The sequence below is a fragment of the Strongyloides ratti genome, assembly GCF_001040885.1.
Source record: "Strongyloides ratti genome assembly S_ratti_ED321, chromosome : 2".
Taxonomy (NCBI): Eukaryota; Metazoa; Nematoda; class Chromadorea; order Rhabditida; family Strongyloididae; genus Strongyloides; species Strongyloides ratti.
In genome coordinates, this window is record NC_037308.1 from 10,278,569 (window position 1) to 10,300,922 (window position 22,354).

The 22,354-nt window shown below is 23.4% G+C and overlaps 11 protein-coding genes across 11 annotated transcripts; 2 read left to right on the forward strand and 9 right to left on the reverse strand.

The window, feature by feature from the left end:
* Nucleotides 1-22: 22 nt before the first annotated feature.
* On the reverse strand, nt 23-877 carry SRAE_2000326700 (Glucosamine-6-phosphate isomerase; the record flags this gene model as incomplete). The annotated part of the gene is made up of 2 exons (XM_024654439.1): nt 23-702; nt 754-877. 2 exons carry the CDS (start codon nt 875-877, stop codon nt 23-25), a joined length of 804 nt encoding a protein of 267 aa, XP_024507811.1.
* Nucleotides 878-1,118: 241 nt separating this feature from the next.
* On the reverse strand, nt 1,119-2,088 carry SRAE_2000326800 (ATP-dependent (S)-NAD(P)H-hydrate dehydratase; the record flags this gene model as incomplete). The annotated part of the gene is made up of 2 exons (XM_024654441.1): nt 1,119-1,880; nt 1,933-2,088. 2 exons carry the CDS (start codon nt 2,086-2,088, stop codon nt 1,119-1,121), a joined length of 918 nt encoding a protein of 305 aa, XP_024507812.1.
* Nucleotides 2,089-2,090: 2 nt separating this feature from the next.
* On the reverse strand, nt 2,091-5,106 carry SRAE_2000326900 (Alkyldihydroxyacetonephosphate synthase, peroxisomal; the record flags this gene model as incomplete). Its single annotated transcript, XM_024654442.1, has 5 exons — nt 2,091-2,151; nt 3,183-3,364; nt 3,435-3,534; nt 3,576-5,009; nt 5,063-5,106. The coding sequence occupies 5 exons, from the start codon at nt 5,104-5,106 to the stop codon at nt 2,091-2,093; spliced, it is 1,821 nt and encodes a 606-aa protein (XP_024507813.1).
* Nucleotides 5,107-5,885: 779 nt separating this feature from the next.
* SRAE_2000327000 (Cytochrome c-type heme lyase) lies at nt 5,886-6,622 on the forward strand (the record flags this gene model as incomplete). The annotated part of the gene is made up of 2 exons (XM_024654443.1): nt 5,886-5,975; nt 6,014-6,622. The coding sequence occupies 2 exons, from the start codon at nt 5,886-5,888 to the stop codon at nt 6,620-6,622; spliced, it is 699 nt and encodes a 232-aa protein (XP_024507814.1).
* Nucleotides 6,623-6,703: 81 nt separating this feature from the next.
* On the reverse strand, nt 6,704-8,888 carry SRAE_2000327100 (WD40-like Beta Propeller repeat and WD40/YVTN repeat-like-containing domain-containing protein; the record flags this gene model as incomplete). Its single annotated transcript, XM_024654444.1, has 2 exons — nt 6,704-8,668; nt 8,706-8,888. The coding sequence occupies 2 exons, from the start codon at nt 8,886-8,888 to the stop codon at nt 6,704-6,706; spliced, it is 2,148 nt and encodes a 715-aa protein (XP_024507815.1).
* A 564-nt stretch (nt 8,889-9,452) lies between these two features.
* On the reverse strand, nt 9,453-9,922 carry SRAE_2000327200 (Mitochondrial substrate/solute carrier repeat and Mitochondrial carrier domain-containing protein; the record flags this gene model as incomplete). The annotated part of the gene is made up of 3 exons (XM_024654445.1): nt 9,453-9,536; nt 9,580-9,698; nt 9,754-9,922. The coding sequence occupies 3 exons, from the start codon at nt 9,920-9,922 to the stop codon at nt 9,453-9,455; spliced, it is 372 nt and encodes a 123-aa protein (XP_024507816.1).
* A 1-nt stretch (nt 9,923) lies between these two features.
* On the reverse strand, nt 9,924-10,642 carry SRAE_2000327300 (Mitochondrial substrate/solute carrier repeat and Mitochondrial carrier domain-containing protein; the record flags this gene model as incomplete). The annotated part of the gene is made up of 3 exons (XM_024654446.1): nt 9,924-9,956; nt 10,013-10,089; nt 10,171-10,642. 3 exons carry the CDS (start codon nt 10,640-10,642, stop codon nt 9,924-9,926), a joined length of 582 nt encoding a protein of 193 aa, XP_024507817.1.
* Nucleotides 10,643-12,775: 2,133 nt separating this feature from the next.
* On the forward strand, nt 12,776-13,090 carry SRAE_2000327350 (Hypothetical protein; the record flags this gene model as incomplete). Its single annotated transcript, XM_024654447.1, has 1 exon — nt 12,776-13,090. One exon carries the CDS (start codon nt 12,776-12,778, stop codon nt 13,088-13,090), a length of 315 nt encoding a protein of 104 aa, XP_024507818.1.
* An 88-nt stretch (nt 13,091-13,178) lies between these two features.
* On the reverse strand, nt 13,179-14,963 carry SRAE_2000327400 (Lamin Tail Domain domain and Intermediate filament protein family and Intermediate filament, ifa/ifb family-containing protein; the record flags this gene model as incomplete). The annotated part of the gene is made up of 2 exons (XM_024654448.1): nt 13,179-14,827; nt 14,873-14,963. The coding sequence occupies 2 exons, from the start codon at nt 14,961-14,963 to the stop codon at nt 13,179-13,181; spliced, it is 1,740 nt and encodes a 579-aa protein (XP_024507819.1).
* A 1,546-nt stretch (nt 14,964-16,509) lies between these two features.
* SRAE_2000327500 (Sulfotransferase family-containing protein) lies at nt 16,510-17,562 on the reverse strand (the record flags this gene model as incomplete). Its single annotated transcript, XM_024654449.1, has 2 exons — nt 16,510-16,822; nt 16,877-17,562. 2 exons carry the CDS (start codon nt 17,560-17,562, stop codon nt 16,510-16,512), a joined length of 999 nt encoding a protein of 332 aa, XP_024507820.1.
* A 531-nt stretch (nt 17,563-18,093) lies between these two features.
* SRAE_2000327600 (Patched family-containing protein) lies at nt 18,094-21,894 on the reverse strand (the record flags this gene model as incomplete). Its single annotated transcript, XM_024654450.1, has 1 exon — nt 18,094-21,894. The coding sequence occupies one exon, from the start codon at nt 21,892-21,894 to the stop codon at nt 18,094-18,096; it is 3,801 nt and encodes a 1,266-aa protein (XP_024507821.1).
* Between the last annotated feature and the right edge of the window lie 460 nt (nt 21,895-22,354).

The window sequence follows — 22,354 nt, forward strand, 5'->3', positions numbered from 1 at the left end:
ATTATGAAAAAAAAAATTTTGGTTATTCAATTAATTTTAAATGTTCTGTCATTAGGCCTTTAAAATATTTAACTGTTCTAACTTTTAATTCCATTGTAGCTTCTTCATCAGAAATAAACATAGTATTAGGATGTAATTGAAATGCTGAAACAGTCCACATATGTGAAACACCATCTTCAATAGCTTTATGTAAAGCAAATGCCTTAGCCTGACCAGTTATTATTATCATAACCTCCCTTGCATTCATTATAGTTTGTACTCCAACTGTTAAAGCTTTTGTTGGAACTTTTTTAATATCACCATCAAAGAAACGGGCATTAGCTTGAATGGTATCCTGAGCAAGTGTTTTAATTCTTGTTTTTGAAGCTAAACTACTACCAGGTTCATTAAAAGCAACATGTCCATCAGGACCAATCCCTCCAATAAATAATTCAATACCACCTGCTTCTGTTATTTTTTTTTCAAATTCATTACATTCATGTATAAGATCAGGAGCATTTCCATTTAAAATATGTACATTTTGAGGATTAATATCTACATGACGAAATAAATTATCATACATAAAAGAGTGATAACTTTGTGGATGGTCCCTCTCAATTCCAACATACTCATCCATATTAAATGTTTTTACATATTTAAATGAAACTTTTTTTTCTTTATAATATTGAACTAGTTTTTTGTATGTTCCTAATGGTGTTCCACCTAAAAAAATAAAAAAAAAACCAATTAAATATAATATTTTTTTATTATTACCTGTTGGTAGTCCCATAACAAAATAATTATCAGGAGAGGGATTAAAAGAGTTAATTCTTTTTACAATATATTTTGCAGCAAACTCCGAAACCTCATCATAATCATCTAGAATAACTAATTTCATTTTTTTTTTATAAATATATTCAATTATTTCCAAAAATAGTATGTTTATTAAAAAGTACTGTTAATGTAAATAAATATACATATATATATAAAAGGGAACAATAATTTCCTGTTTAAATACATTTGATAAGACATAAAGATTTAATACTATTTAATTAAAAGATAATATTTATTGATAATGTTTTAAACTAGTATAGAATGAAAATAAATATATTTTATTTTCAAAAATTATTAATATTATATCAATAATTTCTATCAAGTTCATTTATAATTTCACATATTTTATCAATCATATCAGTTGCTGTCATACTTCTTCCTTTGTCATTAAAAGTTTTTTGTGCTGTATATCTAATAAGATCACTAGCTGCACAAACTCCATCAATAAGAGTTCTATTGTCATTGACATAACCAATATTATCATATGTTGATTGACTTTTTTTTAAAAAATATGTAAATGCTGCAACAGCACCACTTAAAATATCTCCTTGTCCTCCACATCTTCTTGGTGAACCACCCATTTCACCTGTTTGAAGTAAATTACCATCACTAATAATATCAATAACACCTTTACGCATTACAATAACTCCTAACTCTTTAGCAAGTTTTTTTACAGCATTTTTTAAATCACTTTCATCAACAAGTTGATTTTCTGGAAAAATAGTATTATATAATTTTTCAAATTCAAAAGCATTTGGTGTTAAAATAACTTTAGAATGATTTTTAATTATATCTGGATATTTTGTACAAAAATGTAAACCATCTGCATCTATTATAACTGATGTTATATTATCTTTTTCTTTTGTAGATGAAATAACATATGCAATAAATGACTCATTAATTACTTCTCTTCCCAAACCAGGACCAATAACAATAGAATTGATCCTATTACATACTTTTGAAAAATTTGTTTCATTTAATGCTGGATAAACAATTAACTCTGGTGAGTAACTTTTAATAATTGGTGCTGCTTCTTTTGGACATATGACATAAGATAAATCACAACCCTATAAAATAATTATAATCAATTTTTTTTTAAAAACTTCAAATAATACTTACAATTTTTAATAATGTTATAGCTGAAAAATATGGAGCACCTGTATATTCTTCAGATCCACCAATAACAGCAATTTTACCACAGTCACCTTTTCTATAACAAGGTGATAGAGCCGGTAATAATACCTTTACTCTAGGTAAAATTTTTGTTATTGGCATTTTCATTTATAATAAATTTTCTCTTTACTATTATGTAATAATACAAAATATAATTCTAACAATCTGAAAAATAAAATTTATATTTTAAAAGTATAAATTTAACAAAAAGAATATAAAAAAGAATTTGGAATAAATATTTTTGTAACATGAGACAAAAAAAATAAGACAAAAAATTTATGATAACTATAAAATAGTTATAAAAGATTACGTAATGTGAATATTTGAAAAGAGAAGAATTTTAAAATAGACAACGGAGAAAATAATATTTAAAAAAAGAATTAAACAAATTTAAAACAATACATCATAAAAAGAATCTCATGATATTTATAAGTTCAAACAAAAAATTTTAAAATAATTTCAAAGATTATAAAATTAAAGCACTTTTATCAAAAATTATAATTTAATTTTTAGTTATATCTTTTTTTTTTATATTAAATATACATAATATATGCATTAAAATACATATTGTATTAGAAAATAAATATATTTATACATTAATACTATACTTAATCAACCAAAAATACATTATATATTTATATAAAGTCTATACTATAATTAAAAAAAAAAGAAATTTTCTAACAAAAATTAAAAAGGCAGTCTAAATTAAAATAAGATATATAATGATGTCTAATAAAAAGATAATTTAAAAAAAAAAAATAGATAATTCAGTTTTCATGAGATAATGGAGGACTCAATAAGAAAAACTAAGCAACAATCAAATTGTTTATATGTTTTCATTTCTTTTTAAAAAAATTTAATTTTATATATTATTATGATAAAAAAATAAATATTTTAGTTTAAAATTAAATGTACAAATAATTTTTATAAATATTACTTCTTGTTAAAAAAAATCCTTTTAGTGTTTTAAAGGTTAATTTTTGAATTAAAAAAATGTTAAAAACAAAAAAAAAAATTTTTTTTAAAGTGAAAAAATACGATCTTTTTGATTTTTAAATAATATAAATTAAAAAATTGAGGAAAAAACTATGTGTGTTTTAAAAACAAAGCATGACAAAAATATTAAAAAAAAAATGTATGAAAGAATCTATAATATAAAAAAAAAATAAAGGAAATACTAAAGTTTAGAACTTGACTTTGTTATTAAATTATCAGCTCCAAAAACATTATTAGGATCTATTTCTTCTTTCAATGCATTAATAATTGATATCCCAGTTACTCCTATTGTTTGTGGAAGCCAATGTTTTCTAATTTTAGCTACACCATGATGGTGAGATATAGAGCCACCACATGCAAGAATTTCATCTCTAGAGGCTGCCTAAAAATATATAATTATATATTATTATTTATTTTATTTATTGACATATTTATTTTTTATATTCACATACCTCAATTGTATCATATGTTTCTAATGGATTTTCTAGTCCCTTATAATTAAAACCAAAATAAAAATAAATGCAAACTCCAGAGTCATATACTTGTGTTACTCTAAAAAAAAATAAAAAAAATATAAATATATAATTAATTACCTGCACGAAGCTATAACTCCTGTTCTGATACCACATTCTTTAGCCTTATGTTGTATGACAAGTTTAACATTTCTACAAAGATCTTCAACTTTGTCCCATGGGCATGAAGTTTCAAAGCTTTCACCAATAACACCATAGTCCATAGCTAAGTCACGAAGGTATGCAATAGAAAATGTTAATCTATAACCATATTTTCCATTTTCTTCCCCACCTTCAATTCCATGAAAATCTAATGCTAATGCATATATACCTTTTTCCTGAACATTAACTTCTGAAGCAGTACCCTCAAAAACACAGGTTGCCACAACCATCTCATCAACTTTGAATCCTTTAATTTTTGTAACATAAAATTTAGCCAATTCAGAGGTAAAAGATTTCCAATATGAAGTATTTTTTGTTTTCATAGCTTGTCCCATTTGAAATTGTACATTATCTACAAGTCTAATTGAGGAAGGTTGAATTCTTTGTTTAGCAATTTCTCTAAGAAAACTTACACCACATTTAAAATTAGGAAATACAATACTTCCATATTTTCGGACATCCGGTAAAGGAAAAATTTTAATAACAGCTGATGTAATAACACCAAACATTCCTTCTGAACCAAGAATAATTTGATGGATATCTGGACCAGCTGACATTCTTGGGACTGTACAACTTTTTGAAAGTAATCCTTTAGAAGTTACCATATTTACATGTACAAGTAAATCTTCAATATTTCCATATTTATTTTTTTTCATACCACTGGCTCTGGTACTAATCCATCCACCAAGAGTTGAAAACTCAACTGAATCAGGTTCATGTCCACATGTATAACCTTTCTTAGCCAATTCTTTTTCTAATTTTTGTCCAATAATACCAGCTTCAGCTTTAACAAGAAAATTTTTTTCATCAATCCATTGTATTTTATCCATTAATACCATATCTAATGAACAAATAGAACGACTTTCATTTTCAGGACATGATAAAGCATTGGTAACAGACGTTCCACCACCAATAGGAATAATTACTGTATTAAATGTATTAGCTGCTTGAATAATTTTAACAACATCCGTTTCAGATTTTGGCCAAACAACAATATCTGGTATTCTAACTGGTTTACCAGTACGAACCATCAACATATCATGAAGAGTTTGTCCATGACTACGAACCAAACGATACATTGGACTATTTGTAAATGAAATGTTATTTTCTTTTAAAAAATCAATAAATTGTTGATTATTAATTGCTTTTGGATAATTAATTTCTGTTTTCAAAACTGGCTCAATTTTATTGTTAATATCTACATTAAGATTAGCCTCAATCCATGGACGTAAATTAGGAAGAATCTCTCCACTAATATCATATTTATTTCCAGTCATTACAATATCACCATCTTTGTTTATTTCAAAGCGAGAATCATTATAACCCCAACCATTCCATTTTATAATATTATCCCTATAATAAAAAAAAAAGTAAAAAATTATTAAAGAAAAAAAAAAGAGACATACCTATATGAATGAGGAACATTAAAATATTGTAAATCATCATTCATTTTTAGTTAAAATAACAAATATATTAACGAAAAATTAACAATTAATAAAGATAAAAGAAAGAATTAACTATGTATATACTATTTAAATTACCTTGAATACTTTTAAAAGGAAAAATTATTGACGAAAGACATCTTTATTTTGATAACATAATGTCTTATCAATTAAAACACTTAAAAGATTATTACACACTTGAAAATAAAATACATATTTATACTAAAAAATTAAGGAATATTCTATATTAAATTTAAACATGAACAATAAATATGATTGACATAAATTGTTCATTAAAATACTTGATAAGATATACTTAAAAGAAGCTTACTTTATAATATATAAAAAAATTATCAGGTGATACTTTTTTTTTCATCCTTACGTTAAAAATCTAATTTTGATTTTAATAAATCTTATGAGGAAATTTATTAAATGTAAATAATAAAATATTTTACAAAAAAAAATAATAATTTCATTAGTCAATCCAATCAGCATAAAATAAATTCAAATCTTCCATACTTTTGCCATTTCTACTACTCCCAAAGATTAAATTATTTCCAGAATAACTTATCATGGGAAAAGAATTGAAACCGTTTGGATTATGAGTTATCTAAATATAAAAATAATATTACATTTATTTGTTATCAATAAACACATTTATTTTTAATTAAGATAAAGACATTTTTCAGAATATGTTTTAAAACAAGTAATTATTTTAATATTGGAAGAACGCATCTCTCTTAATAAAACTATATTTTTTAATATTTAAAAAAATTTTTTTTCTAGAATGGGAGGTTGTCCACAACAAACACAATCACCACCACCAGGATGTGGTGGTTGTCCTATGAGTAATACTGATGAAAGTTCTTTAAATAATGTAAGTATAAAATATACTTTTGTTATGATCCAATTTAGATGCCGCCACCAAATCAACAACCATCACCTGGTCAACCATTTGTATTACCAACAAAAAGAGAAATATCAACAATACCAAAAGCTCATGAAAATGGTTATTGGGAGTATCCATCACCACAAATGTTTTGGAATGCAATGATTAAAAGGGGATGGCGTTGGAAGGAAGAAGATTTATCACAAAAAGATATGGAAAATATAATTAAAATTCATAATTTAAACAATGAGAGGGCTTGGCAAGAAATTCTTAAATGGGAAAGAGTTCTCCATCCAGAGTGTGCCGAACCAAAGTTAAAAAGTTTCAAGGGTGATCATGAAAAGTTATCCCCTAGAGCTCGTTTTTACAAACTTTTAGGTTACCCAGCTCCATTTGATAGGCATGACTGGATTGTTGATAGATGTGGAATAAAAGAAGTTCGTTATGTTATTGATTACTATGATAATGGTTCAGGAAAATTAAAATCAAGAAATTTAACACATCTTGATGTAAGGCCGGCACTTCAGGATGCACAAAGCCTTTGGGATCGTACTGTGGTTGCTTATCATAGTTTTAAACAAAACTACTTGGGTATTACTCCTAAATTTGTTAAAGATTCAACTAAGAGTACTTAGTAAATTAATTATTGTTAGGGAAATAGTTATTAACATATTTTTTATTAATTTGTTATGTTAATATTAATTAAAAAAATTGTTTTAATTGTAACTTACCTGTTCAAGACCGGTACCATCTTCATTAATCATGTAAATATGAAATTCTCCAAAATGTGCTTTTGTTGAATTAAAATTAGATGAAAAAAGAATTCTTTTGTTGTCAGTTAGGTAGTATGGTGCCCAATTCGAGCCTCCAAGATTAGTAATTTGGCGTAAACCAGTACCATCTGCATTTATTACAAACAATTCCATATTTAACGGTTCAACTAAACCATATCTAAGAAGTAATTTATACTTCTTTATTTCTTCATTACTTTTTGGTCTTGAAGCTCTAAAGATAATTTTATTTCCATCAGGACTAAAGAAAGCTCCACCATCATAACCTAATTCATTTGTAAGTTGTTTCTTTTTACTTCCATCTGAATTCATTATCCATAATTCTAAATCTCCACTTGCCATTGACGTATAAACAATCTTTGTTCCATTAGGATTAATAGTACCTTCTGCATCGTAACCATTTTTAAAAGTTAATTGTTTTATAAAATTTCCATATTCATTTACCAGATAAATATCATATTCAGGAAAAACATCCCAAACATATGATGTATTACATAAATTTTTTAATATTTGATCAGTTTTAGCTTCTTCACTTTTACATTTTTTTGGTGGACAGGCACCATTCAAAATGTTATCATTCAAATTAACTGTCCTAATAGTACTAGCATGTATAGATTTTTTATTTGAAGGAAACAAAAAAGAACATGTTGTTGTCCCAAGACCAACACTTATTTTTTGTGGAATTGATGATTCTGATGGTAAATTTGGTTCCAAATTATAACGATATATTTGGTCACATCCTGTATTATAATAATTTTGTCCCATTGCTTGGAAAATAAATGCAGAATCATTTCTAATAAAATATCCTTCAGCATTTTGTCCACCATACGTCAATTGCCTAATATTTTTTAAATGAGTTTCTCCAGGATAATGTGTATCATGAACTTTAATATATTCATTGACATTATTTATATTTTTTTCATTTTCTTTATAGAAGAAAGGTCGATTTGATGGTTTACCAAGATATGCTACAAAAATATTATATTCTTCACGTTGTTTTACTATTTTTAATCTATTAGAAACCCAACTAAGTATGTTAAGTTTTGGATTATATGAAGGAAAAGAATCAAAACCTTCATCATTCCAAGTGATTCTTTTTATTTTTCCTGTTGTTAAATTATAAATATATAGATTAAAGTCATGAATTCCACTTTTTCCTTCCTCAAAATTTGAACTAAATATAAAAGCATCAGATGAAATCCATGTAGCACCAAAAGTAGAAGCATTGAGATAAGTTAATTGTTTCCATTTTAAACCATCTATTGATATGAGAAATATTTCTGTTTTTGAAATATCAAGAAGATTCAAAGATAACAATTGGTAGAAATCACTTATTTCTTGTTTTGTCTGTGGTATATATCCTGTATAAAGAATATATTGACTATCAAAACTCCAAGAAGGTGATCCTTCATATCCTTCAATATTTGTTAATTGTCTTTTTTCAGAACCATTTGAACTCATTAACCATATATCTAATGTTCCCAATTTCCCTGAGGTATATGCTATCCATTTTCCATCAGGACTTTGAGTTGCTTCACTATTGTAAGAAGAATCATTTGTTAGAACAGAAACAATGATGCCATATTTATTAATTTTATAAATATCATAATCTGAGAAAACATTTTTTAGAAGTGGTCTTTTACATATTTCATCTATTGTTTTATTAGAATATCTTTTTTTACTATTGCAAATTGATTCAGGACATGTTTTTGAAATATCAAAATCTTTATTATCCATTGAAACATTAAGAGTTCTAAAAGTTCCTGAATATATTACATCATAATTGGATGATATAAATTTTCCATTTGAACTACTTCCCAAACCATTACTAATTCTATGAATCTCAGTGTTTTCTTTTCCATCGATTAAAGATAATTTTTTTCGATATATCTAAAATTAGTTATAAAAATATAAAGAAAAAACATACACCTGAACATCTTGTACCATATTCATTAAATCCACTTCCTTGAAACAATATAAATTTCCCATCATCGCTAAGATTTGGAAAAAGATTTACCACACCGGAAGTAATTCTAGTTATATTATGAAGCCATTCTTCTTTCCGACAATAGACAGTTAGTAAAATGGAAAATAATAGAAAAATATACATTTTAAATTTAATACTTCAAAATATAACAAAATCTAAAACACATCAGACAAAGCAAATTTCAAAGTAAAAAACATTATTTTTTCCTTATCTTAAAAAACAAATAATGACCTTTTTGTTTACCTGATAAATGATAAAACAAAAGAATTTATCAAACTAATGAATTTAAAAACTAAACAACACAAAATATTTTTTATTATCTAAACAATTGTAAATAACACTTGTATTTTACAAGATAAGATAACAATTTTAATCAAAAAAAAAATCATAAATAAATATATAATACTTCATAAAAAGCTTTAAAAAATTAAACTTTAAAATAATTTTTTTTATTATAACAATGATTATTTATAAATATATCATAAATCAGGTTGATGTTAAAACATTTTTATCAATATAATTAATTTTCTTTATTAATATGGCAATATTTGATATATAAATAATATAAAATAAATTTTTATGATATTAACTTTAATTAAAGTATTGAATTATTATAACAAATAAAAATATTTTTAAAGATCTTTTTTTTTAAAGCAACCGGTATATTAATTTCTTGACTTAAAAAGTCTAATTTAGCATCTTGTTAAAGAACTTGACAAAATATTCATAAGCAGTCAAAGATATTGCTGAATTTGGTACTGATCTTATTAACTATAAAAAGATTTTAACAATTTTTTTAAAAGTATATACTTACAGTAGTTCCCATTCCACGATATAAAGTTTTAAAACCTTCATTTTTGGTAATTTGATATATTAAAGTCCAAAAACCTTGTCCTTTATATCCAACTTCTCTAGTTCTTGTTCTTATAACTTCTTAAAAAAAAATATTTTTAAATATTAAAAAAATAGTTGTAGGATAAAATCTTACCATGAGGATATGTAGTAACAACAGCTACAAATTTTGATATTGCTCCAGCAATCATAAAATGAGCCACTTTAGGATCTTCACTTAACCAATATAAAGAAACATTATACTTAGAAAGCCAAATATGTAGATCATGTTTAATTTTTTCATAGATCATAAATTGAATAACCATTTCAGAAACTCCATAAGCAGAAGCTTCCATACCTCTATAAAAACCAGAAATTCCATGATGTTTAAAGGTATATTTCAGACATTCCCTTACATTCATATTACCACTATTTAATTGAAGTCGTGTTTTTATTACATGTATAGGGTTAAACGTTAAACATACAGACAAACCTATAATAATAAATCATTAAGCATATTTTACTTCATTGTTAAATATTATATATAAAAAAAAAATATTAAAGATTAACATACCGGCAAAGCCAGCCGCAAACATATGAACGGGTGCAGTATTTTGTGTAAAGTATTCTTCTTTATTTAATTCACATTTTGCAGCATTATAACAAAAAAAGTATAATGCTTTTGTTGGTATGAAGGCAACTACACTAGCACCAAGACCTTTATATAATCCCCGAACACCTTCATTAATAATTATTTCTTTAACATTTCTAATTAAATGAAGATCAGCAAGTTGTTTATAGATATTTGAAACTATTGGTACATGAAAGGAAGCTGTTGTAATAGGTATTTTACCAATATTATTTCTTAATACATTATTTATAATAATATTATTATTTAACTTATTACTATGATATGATTCACCTTTAATACCAATTTGAGATTGAAGGCGTATTCTAATTAAATCTAATGGATATGTAACTAATAATCCAACTCCAGATCCAAGACCTCCTGACATAAAATGAATCATATTATCTTTGTAAACCATTATATTTAAATAAGTTATCAATAAGGAAGTAAAATAGAACAATATCCTATGTACTATAAAATAAAAAATAAATTATATAACAAATGTTATAAGTTAAAAGAAGAAAAAACAGGAATAGATAAAATTTGAAATAACAAAAAAAAATGATATTTATTTTTTTTTATATTAATTACCTACAAAATAATACGAGTAAATATAAAAAACATAATTTATTTCAATTTTAACTTTGATTCTTAAAAAATATATTTAATTTCACCAATGAACACACTTCAAACTCCTTTCGTCTCAAGAAACTATTATTTTTTATTTTAAAAGAAAATTTTTATTTTTAAAACCGTTAAAATTTAATACAATTAAATGAAATTAATAAAGTTAACTTAAAAAATAATTAGAAAAATTTTTTCTAGAAGATATAATAATAATTAAATATAAAATAAATAATTGAATCACTTTTTAAATAACTTACATACTAAAGTTATATAAAAATTAAAATAATAAACTTTTTTTAAAAAGTTTTTGGTAATTTGATAGTTTAAAATAAAAAATTTAAATTTTTGTAAAATTTTTATCTTATATTCAAATTAAAATAAAACAATTATACATAAATAGCTAATTTTACCATATAAAATAATAAATAAACAAATTTTTAAAGTATAATATGGGAAATTGAACAAGAATTTTTTTTTACAAATTTTTTTTAAACTTAAAATGTCAGGATAACCACCAAAGAAATTTTTTTTAAAATCTTTTCCTAATAAATATTTAGCTTGAAAATCATTTGAATATATAAAATTCTTCTAAAAAAAAGAATTTCAAACTTACAAAGAATAAACAAAGTTTCAATTGGTCAGTCTTCATTTTAAATGCTGAGAATTGAATGCCAAAAATCAGTCTCAATCAAAAAAAGAAACTCTTTTTACTGTCAAATTCTTTTTACTGAATAACACATTTTTTGACATATTTATGTCTTCTTAAAATCTTACTGATTTCTGCAGTTCTTCAAGTTGAATGTAGCAACGCTACTGCCACTGCTTTTAATGGCTATTTTCGATAGTTTGTTGCTGATTTTTTTAAAAAAAAACCAGTTTATAATTAGTGGAAAAATTAACGTTGTTGAAGTCAACGAAACAAAAAAAGTCAAAAGAAAGTAATATAAAAAATATCGTGTTAATGAAATTTGTCTAGTGCCGGACAAATAAAAAAAAATTGTGAGTAACCTTTTCTATTTGTCTGAAGAAAGGTATATTTAAAAATAAAAATATTTTTATTTTTAATTTTTTTTAAAAAACAAATTTTTTGAATTATTTACTTATCTTTTTTTTGATTAAATGTTATGTAAATATAAAACTATGCTAAATCACTATTATTTTCTTAAAAAATATATATATATATATTCAAATTTAAAAAATTTTCCAGTAGGCAAAGGACTCTAAAATTAAACCTAAATAATTAGTATTTGATATTCAATTATAATTTACATTAATCAAAAGAATTTATTTTAAACTTCTTTATAACAAAAGACAAATTTTTAGATGTTAAAATAATTAAATAGAATTTGAAATAATTCTTTGTATATATTTAATAGTATTTAATGGTGTCTAATTTTTTAAATGATCATTATTGTATGTAGAAAGAAAATTCTCAGAAATTGACGTTCTATGAAGTAAAGTTTTTAATAGATAATATATTTATATATATAAAGAGAATAGTTTGAATTTTTGTCTCATTTATAAAGTTTTAAGATATATACTAATTATATATTTACATTTATTGTAATTGTAATCATTAATGTTTAAATATTTTTAGAGGTTCTTAATATTATTTAGCGATAATTGAAACAATTATATAAGTTTAGAAAAATTAAGCTCTAAAATAATTTAGTTATGATTATATTTATTGTATTGTTTCATATAGACAAAATATTAATATATAATATTTATTCATAAAAAGCAATGTTTTAAATTGATATTTTGTTTAAAAAAAATCAACTTTATTTTACCTTTAGAGATTACTTTTTTTTTAAATATGTAAAAATTTTGAATTTAATATTCATGTAAAATGTATAAATTTGATAAAATTAAAACAAATATATAATTTAATTTTTTTTTAATATAAATATATATTACTTAATCAATGTTTAATGAAAATCCAAAGAAAGATTTTATTAATCCGGAGAAAACAAATAAATTTTATCCTAAACAAATTGAGTATGGAAATATTTATTTTAAAAAAACTCCAATTATTTTCACTATGAAACATGAAGAAATTAATCATAAGTCCTCAAGTAATTTAAATAATATTTTCTTTAATTTTATTTTATATTTTATTGGTGGAGGTTGTATTATTTATGTTTTGTTGAAATTTATAAAAGTTAGACTATCAAATAATAGTTTCCAAGATTTCAAGAGTGTAGAAGATAGTGAAAGTATCAGTGATGATAGTTATTAAAATGTATATAATCAACCAAATAGTATTTTTTTTTTAATTTCTTGTAATAATAATATAATTAATTTACTAATAATAACAAATTTATTAATTAATTATTACTAGTTCTTTTTGTATGTGTTGCTTTTTCTTCTCCATCTTTATTATATAAAATAGTAACAACATTATGACCACTACCAAATGAATCTTCTTTGTCAAATACCAATGTTTCTGGTGGATTATGTGGTCCTGCTCCTTTGGCAAATATTTTGACAGTTTTAAATGGTTTAAGTATAAATTCTTTAGGGAATGTATAAACAATTTCTTGTTTATTGTCAATTTTTCTTTTAAGTTTCCATTCACCTATATTTTCTTCTTTAGCTCTATGAGTATTTTCAAGTAAAATATATGTACCATCTTCAGCTGTTTCTTGAATAGAAACTATACCTTTAGCTGATCTAGAGTATGATGATCTTGATGAAGTTTCACCTTTGACAACACGCATTGTCTCTGTATCAGCAACCTCATTAATACCTGTTGTTCTAACTACTTGTTCAACAAGTTGACGTAAACCTGTACCATCACCTTCACCTTCTAACATTTTACGATAAATTGCCAACTCAGAATCAAGTGTTTGTTTTGTATCTAAAAGCATTTGTAATTCAACCATCAATGCTTGACATTCTTCACGCATCTTTCTTATTTGTACATCTTTTTCATTTAATGCAGCCTCATAACTTCTTTGATCATCTTCAATTTGATAATTTAAATCTTCAATTTGTTTTTCAAGTAATGCATTTCTTCCTTCTAAATCTGCTAATTTACTTCTTAAATCAGTAACATTGGTTTTTAATCTTTTTAATTCATCTTTTTGATGATTTTGTTCCATATTTTGTCTAGCTGATTGTGTATTAATTTCTTGAATTTTAAGTTTATACCATGATTCTAAATCATTTCTATTATTGTTATTTAATTTATCATACTCATCACGAATATCTCTAATGGCACTAGCTAATTCAGATTTAAAATATTCACGATTTTCACTTGTTGTATCTCTTGAAGCCATTGCAAGAAGATCTTTAATTTCCTCTTCTTGATTTCTTTTAATAAAATCAATTTCTTCGAGTAATGTTGTCAATTGATTTTGAAAATCAATTCTATCTAATGTTTCATGATCAAGTGCTGACCTTGTTCTTTTAAGTTCATCTTGTAATGATATATTTTCTTTTTTTAATAAACCAATTTCCTCCTCAAGAAGAGCTATTCTTCTTTTAAGTAAATTAATTTCAGCTTCAATATCAGAAAGACTAACCAATAAATCATCGATTATTTTTTTATTTTGTTGTCTTAATTCATATGCCTCGTCATACTTTGTCTTATAATCATCAATGTCTTTCTGTAATTTTTTTAATTGATTCTCAAATTCTTCTTTTTGTTTCTCAGTTGTTTCAATTAAAACTTTAGCTTCCGTCAATTCATGTTCAAAGATGACACGAATTTTTGATGCATGTGTTCCAGTTTTTCCTTTTAACATATCAAGATCAGTATTTAATTTTCTATTTTGAGCCTCCAAAAAACGAACTTTTTCAATGTAATTAGCTAATTTATCATTTAAATCACTCATCTCTTTACGTTCCCTTTCTCTTGTATCTCTAATAGTTGATGCAGCATTTTGACCATATGAATGTGGTGGTCCACCATTTCCAGAGGTACGTGATGAATGTACTTCAGTCACTACTTTAACATATTTATTTCCAGATACTATATAAAATTTTTGTTATTATTTTTTTAATTAATAAAACATACATCCAGGAGATAAATTAGTACTACTGGTACTCATTCTATGAAATTCAGGTCTAGCAGAAATAGAACTAATTCTTAAATCTTCAACAGACATTTCTTTTAATAATAAATTTAATAAAAAAAAATACCCTAAAATATAGAAAAAAAAAATAAAACTTTAAAAAGTAATAAAAAAAAAGTATAGAAAAAGACAAAAAAAAAAACAATAAAAAGTTTTGTTAATTAAAGAAATATAATATATTATTTTATAAAAGTAAAAAAAAAAATATTTATCAATTCAAATTAACAATTAATAAATAAGTATATAGTATTATGATAAAAGATTTTTAACTATTTATAAATGATTGTCAATTGTTAAAGATGGTTATAGTAATTTATCTTAAAAGACATTTATATTAAAAAAAAATCCAATACATCTAACTGTGTAAGAATAATAATATGTTAATGACTATATGAATGAATTTAATAAAATTACTTTTTAGGGTTAATATTATATATAGAATGATATTGAAAAATGATGATTAAAGAAACTAATAAATTGATAGGAAACAAGGAGGGTTATTGTAGTAATAATGTCATTTAAATTGAAATCCATCTATGGCAAACACATTTATATATACAACCCATCACATTTAGATCAATTTATTTTATCATTTAATGGTATATATAATATAATGTAACTGTAATTATGGTTAATAAAATATTTTAAGGAAAATATTTTGTCTTTGATTGATGAAGAAAATAGTGGGCTGGACAATGATTGTGATTATAAATTATTTTTAAATAAAATGTAATGAGTTTTATTTATAAAAAGAAAATATTTTTTTTTCATATTTTTATCATACATAATGATTAAAATGAAAACTATTTGATATATTTTAATAAGTTATAAAAATATATTGTATAGTTTTAGTCATTTAAAAATAAATTAATTACATTATATATTATAAAAAAAAAATAATAATATGAGAAAATTAAAAAAATAAAAAATGATTAGTAAGTATTAAAGTTATAATTTTATGTAAAAAAAAAAGATATATATATAATATAACTACAGGTAATTAAAAAATATATATAATTTTAAATTACTTTATATAAATTTTATTATTTTTCTTTTTATTTAACTTTACATTTTAACAAATTTTATTTTCTAAATATTGAAAAGAAAATATTTATTATAAAATAATTATGATCTATGAATAAAATTTAATGTAAAAGAATTATAATTTTAAGTGTTGGAAATTTTATAAATTATGATAAATTATTTATATTAATTAAGAAACGATAAACATATCTTAAAGTGTATCATATATCAAGGTGTATGAAGACATAATTAAAATATAATAAAAACTTGCCTTATAACATTTTTAATTTCACAATATATATATTTAATATTATACCTTTATATTATGTAAAGAATTTCTCAATTAAACATTACAAATAAACATTCTTCCTACTCATAAAATTAAGGTTTTCCTAATTTGTTTATTTTATATTTTAGTAATTCAATGATTACTCATGATTATGACTTTTACAAATTAAGAAAAAGGTCGTTGATGTAGTTATATTAAAACAAAACATTACTTATTAATTTTATTTATTTTAACAATTATATATATATATAAAAATTTATATATATATTAATCTTTAAATATAGGAAGAGAAAAATTAAATAATATAAAGTCATAATAATACATTTTTGTAAATATATCAATTAAATAATTATCATTTAAAAGTAAATTAGTAAAATAAATTTTATCTGTACTGTTCCAGGTTGAATGAAAAGTTCTTCCAATATTAATTTCATTTATTATAAAATTAATAGATTCTTTTGGTATATGTTTTGATTTAAAATAATTTATAAGATTTTCAATAAAATTACTTTTCCTACTTTCTAATGAGGAATATTTAATAAAATAAAATTTTTTAAAATTTTTATAAAACTCACATCGCCTAAAAAGAAATTTTTTTTTTAATTAAAACATTAAAATAACTTTATTAACAAACCAATTTTGGGGAAAAAAATGTTGATCATCAAAATTATTTAATCTTTCTCCATTATAACTTCTCCTATACATTCTATCGTATATCTTTTCAATGAAACATTTCATATCCATTTTACAACCACCACATATACCAGGTTTTTTCATCCATTCTCTGTTTAGAACACACTTATCAACAAAACCAGATATAAATCTTTCTATAGGATTTCTTATAATAGCTAAATAACTCCACTCCCCATTAATATCATTTTTATTAAATTTTTTCTCCAACTCTTCAATAGAAGTTCCCTCATTTGTCAAACCACAAGATCTCCTCCCAAAAATTTCATCTTTAAAATGTTTCCCTGACAAGATATATTTTGTCTCATTATTCAAGAAACATATTATTGCTGTCATCATTGTGGAAAAATTTTTATCAATAGCACAATAATTAATTTTGTATTTTGTTGATACACGAAAACGTGGATAAAATGGTGAGAAAGGTTTTATGCATACTTTTTGAGATGATAAAAGTTTATTTTTTGGTAGAAAACTTTCATCTATGATACTACAATTTATTGTTTTTTTATGTAATGATAAATGGTATATTCTATTAAAAATCAAAGAGTAATTTGAAATATTAAATATAACATAATATAGAAGAATAAATAAAAATAATATTATGGTTGTTTTTAATAAATGTTTCATCATATATTTAATTACAATAAATAATTTTCATATGATCAATAAGTATATCATTATATTTTTAGCGGATTTTTAAAAGATTAGTATTTTTAATTGATAAAAATTGTGTATTAATATTATTTATATATGGTTTTAAAAACAAATCTTTAAATTAAAAAATTTAATTAGTAAATTGTAACTTTATAACTACAGTACAACTTATTGATAATTATTTATTTTAAAATTTTTATAAATACTTTTATTCTTATAATTACTTTGTATTATTTATCAACAAAAAAAATGTTTTAATTTATTAAAATTTATTAAATATTATTATTGTTTTAGGAAAAAAAAGTTATTATAAAAAAAGTGATAAAAATCTATGAGAAAAATTTTGAAATGATAACTGTTATGAGAAAATTTTTTTTATCTTCCTGCTCTAATTTTTAAAAAAAAAAAACTATCTTTTCTTTTTCTATGGCACATGAAGATAATGTGATATATTTTTTTTTCTTATTAAATTGTTATTTGTAATATTAGATGATTTTTTTTTATTTATTAAAAATATCTTCTTTGATTATTACCAGTACTTCCATTATATTGATGATGATGGAATGATCCTGCTACAGGTGTACTATTCATTGGATAATTTTGTGGATATGGAAAATTAATTGCCCTCCATGCATTCATCTGTTGAACTGTTATCATTGGATTTGGAGGAGTAGGAGCACCCGTTGGTTGTGGGTAATTATAACGATAATTTGTTATTGGTACCTCTGGTCTACAACCATTTTTAATATCATTTTCCATTGCCTGTTTAGATAAAGTTTCAATATGCTTTTTTTTTGTTAATTGTTGACCTGACTTGGTGGAACGTTTTTTATTTGGTGGTGGTGTTTGTGGTTCCTCATAAATACTTTCATCATTCTCAAATGAATCATTAAAATTTCCCCCTATTCTTGATGATGGTATTCTTTTAGGTTTTCTGGACATTGTTGTAGATGATTTTTCATAATCTGGTGGTGGCATTATCATATGTCTTGTTGGAATTGGTGTTATTATATTACCATTATAATATTTTGAGATACGTCCATCAATCCCATTTGAAACAATATATATTCCATCACCTGGTTGTTCAATGATACATGATGGTGCCATTGGTTCCTCACACATTTGACCAATTTTTACACAACATGTTGCAACAGATTCTGTTAAGAAAATTATTGATGATGGAACAAATAATAAAATATTAATAATAGTAACAATAGATGATAAAAATATAATACAAAACATATGATATATCAATGGAATTTTTGATGATAATAATGGAACAAATGTTAAACCAGTAATGACAGAAGCTAATGCTACTGGCATAAGAGTACACTGAAAAGCATATTGTATTCTGGCTCCAGAAGTTATATGTGTAAATCCTGAATTAGTATAATTATAAACAAAATGAATAGTTGAAACTGTATTAAAAAGTATTCCCATTAAGATTGCCGTACCAGTAAGTATATTTAATGGAATAGAAAAATGATATGAATATCCAACTAAACAAAGGACAGCAATAATATTTGATAATAAACATGTTAAAGCCATAGCAGGATTATTAAAAAAAAGAATTGTCATAACAAATACAATTCCACAAATAATACCAAGACATGTTAGAAGAGCTCCACTTAATTGAAGATCATGTTGAAGAGAAAATATGAAAGGAGTTTTTAATGTTATAGGTAAATTATATTTTTTAGCTAATTCTAAGATTCCTGATATCATTTTTAATTGTTCACTTGATCCTTTACTACTCATCTCCAGATACATTCTACTTTTTATTATTTGTGTATTAAATTTATCAAAAACAATATCAGTTGAATATTTTTTGTAACTGTCAGATTGAAGGAAAATATATGAAACTATAGGAACTATTGTATCAGCATTAACATCATATACTGTTGTATGTTGAAATCTTTCGAAATCCATTAACCAACTTACGGCTTTTGTAGCATATTGTTGATCTAATGGCCATCTAAGTAATGATAATATTTCTTCTTTTTTAACTCTATCATAATAATCTAATGGAGCATTAAGAACAATTTCTAAATAATTATCAGATTTTTTGAATGATTTTCTATATGTATTCATAAATTTATATGATGTAGTATTTGTATTAACAAAATGTTCCTCTTTCAAGTCAACTGATGTCTGATAGAAACCCCATACACCAATAATTATATATATTGTCATTGCAAAAACAACAAGACTTCTAACATTAGCATTAGATAGTACTCTTCCAATAATTCTACTTTTTGATGATTTATAATCAGTTAATTTTTCATGAAGTACATTGAAAAAATTTTCATCAAAATCAGGTAACGTTTTTTCATTAAAATTATCATCACCATTTCTACAAAATTGGTACCATTTAACTCCTTCAGCTTCTTTTTTACCACTTGTATACATACATAATGTAAGGTAAAATAAGGCAAATACTAACATAATAGCAAATGATGCTCCAATAATAAAAAGTGAATATTGTAAATGTTGATTTATGGCAAAAGTTCCTGCTCCACAGGTAGCAATAACAATTATAAGAAGTGATAATATGACAACAGGACCATCCCATGATAGTATAAAAACTAATTTTTCAACTGGATGTAAAGCAGCCATACAATATCTTGACCAGGAATCTAACATTGAATAAAAAAGAACCAAACCAATTTGTATAATTGGAAATGAAACCAAAAATGCAAGAGTATAATATTGTCCAACACCTGTAATTTGTACAAAAATACCTGCACCAATAGAAATTATTAAAACTAAAGCAATTTGAATTCCAAAAAATGGTCTTGATTGATATGAATCTTTTCTAAATCCACTAAAGAAACAAAGTGTTATTAATGTTATGGCACAATAAAATAATTTATAATGTGCATTTTCTAAACCATCCAAAACTTCAACAACATATTTTCTAACACTCCAATAATTTAATTCTAAAGAATGTTTTTTAATTTCAATTCTTTCTTTTTCAACAGCATTTCTAAAATTTTTCTCATATTCTTCAAATATTTCATTTTTTAAATTATCTTTCATTTTTAAATTTAATTGTAGAGTTCTTGCTCTAGATACAATTCCTTCTGAATCTTGAATAATATCTCCAAGTAAATTTGCTATATATATTCTACTAATATTTAATCCAGAAATTTTCATATCATCACTATCATTATTAAATGTTTCTCTCATTACAGCTTCAGGATATCTTAATAATAATTCTTTATCTAATAATTTTTTAACTAATTCGTTTTTTTCACTACAATCCTCCCTACAAACATCTTTCCATTTATATTTTGTATCTTTACTTGGAGTAAATCTTAACTTTTGCATGTTACTTCTTATTTGTTGATATAAATCAATTACATCACTATTAAGTACAGTATCATATTGATCAATTGTTGATATTAAAATAGAAAATTCAGCTTGAGATGTTTTTTTAAATGAATTAAACATTGGATTTGTACTATTAAAATTTAAATTATTTCCTAAATTATTTCCACCTATCCTATAATTTTCAACAGTACTTCCACTTTTTTCATTATGATTCATAAATGTTGGAAATGGTATTGTTAATGATAAATTATTATAATATATTATTGGACCAATAATTGATAATGTTGAAAATATTAATGGAAGAAGGGTAAAAAGAATTTTATGTTTTGGTACAGTTTTACCTAAAAAAAATAATATTCTTTTAACACCAACTTCTAACCATCTAAAAGTATTTATTTTTACAATTGGTATATTATTATGACGATGATAATTATTGTATGTTGGTAATAATTCCTGATTTTTTGTTGTACTGTTATATTTTTGCAATGAATTATTGATATCTGTAGGTATTGGAGGTAATGATAACTCTTTTGATTTTCTTATTAATGGACCAGAATTTGTTGATAAATTTTTTTTTTCCTCTTCATCATCACTACTAAAAATTTCTTTTTTTTGATTTCTCTGAAATTCTCTTGGTGAGGAGGATGTCTTTCTTTCACAATCACTATAAACTGTTTCTATTTTTAAATCAGCATTTGGTTTAAATATTTCATTACCCTCTGACTCGAGATTCATATTTTTTTCAATTGATTTATACTTTACAGATGGTGGATTGGAGTAATTTGAATTATGAGGAGAATTATCATGATCTTTTGAAGTATAACTTTTTAAAGTTATTGAATCATCTTTTTTTGATCCTCTATTTAATGATCCTGAATTTGATGGATAAGAAGTTGAAATAGAATTATTAGTATTAGCTGATGCGATTTGTTGTTCCAATTTCCAAATGGAATTGGAAACAAAACGTTCAGCCATTATTTTTAGTTATATTTTCTTATAATCTAAAAAAAAATAATAATAAAATATATTTTTTTTAAATATATATATATATAGTATTATAAAATTTTAAGAAATATATATTATAAATTAAGTAACAAGATAAAAGAAAATTAAAATAAAATGGCCCCATGGAGTGATAATGAAACAAAGAAAGTATGTTATTAACAATATTACCAGACACCAAAAATGTCGGTACACTTCTAGAAGGTGGGAAATATATTCTTTTTCATAATTTGGAACAATAAAATAATATAACATAATTGATATTATTATCTCTTACATAATAAATAAAAAGTATATATAATAAAGGCATTTTATATTATATATAAGTATCTATTTATATACAATTGATAATATTAAATTGAAACAATTTAAAATTATTTGTAATGTTGATAAATGATAAAAGATAAATAATATAAGGTAAAGTTATTACAAA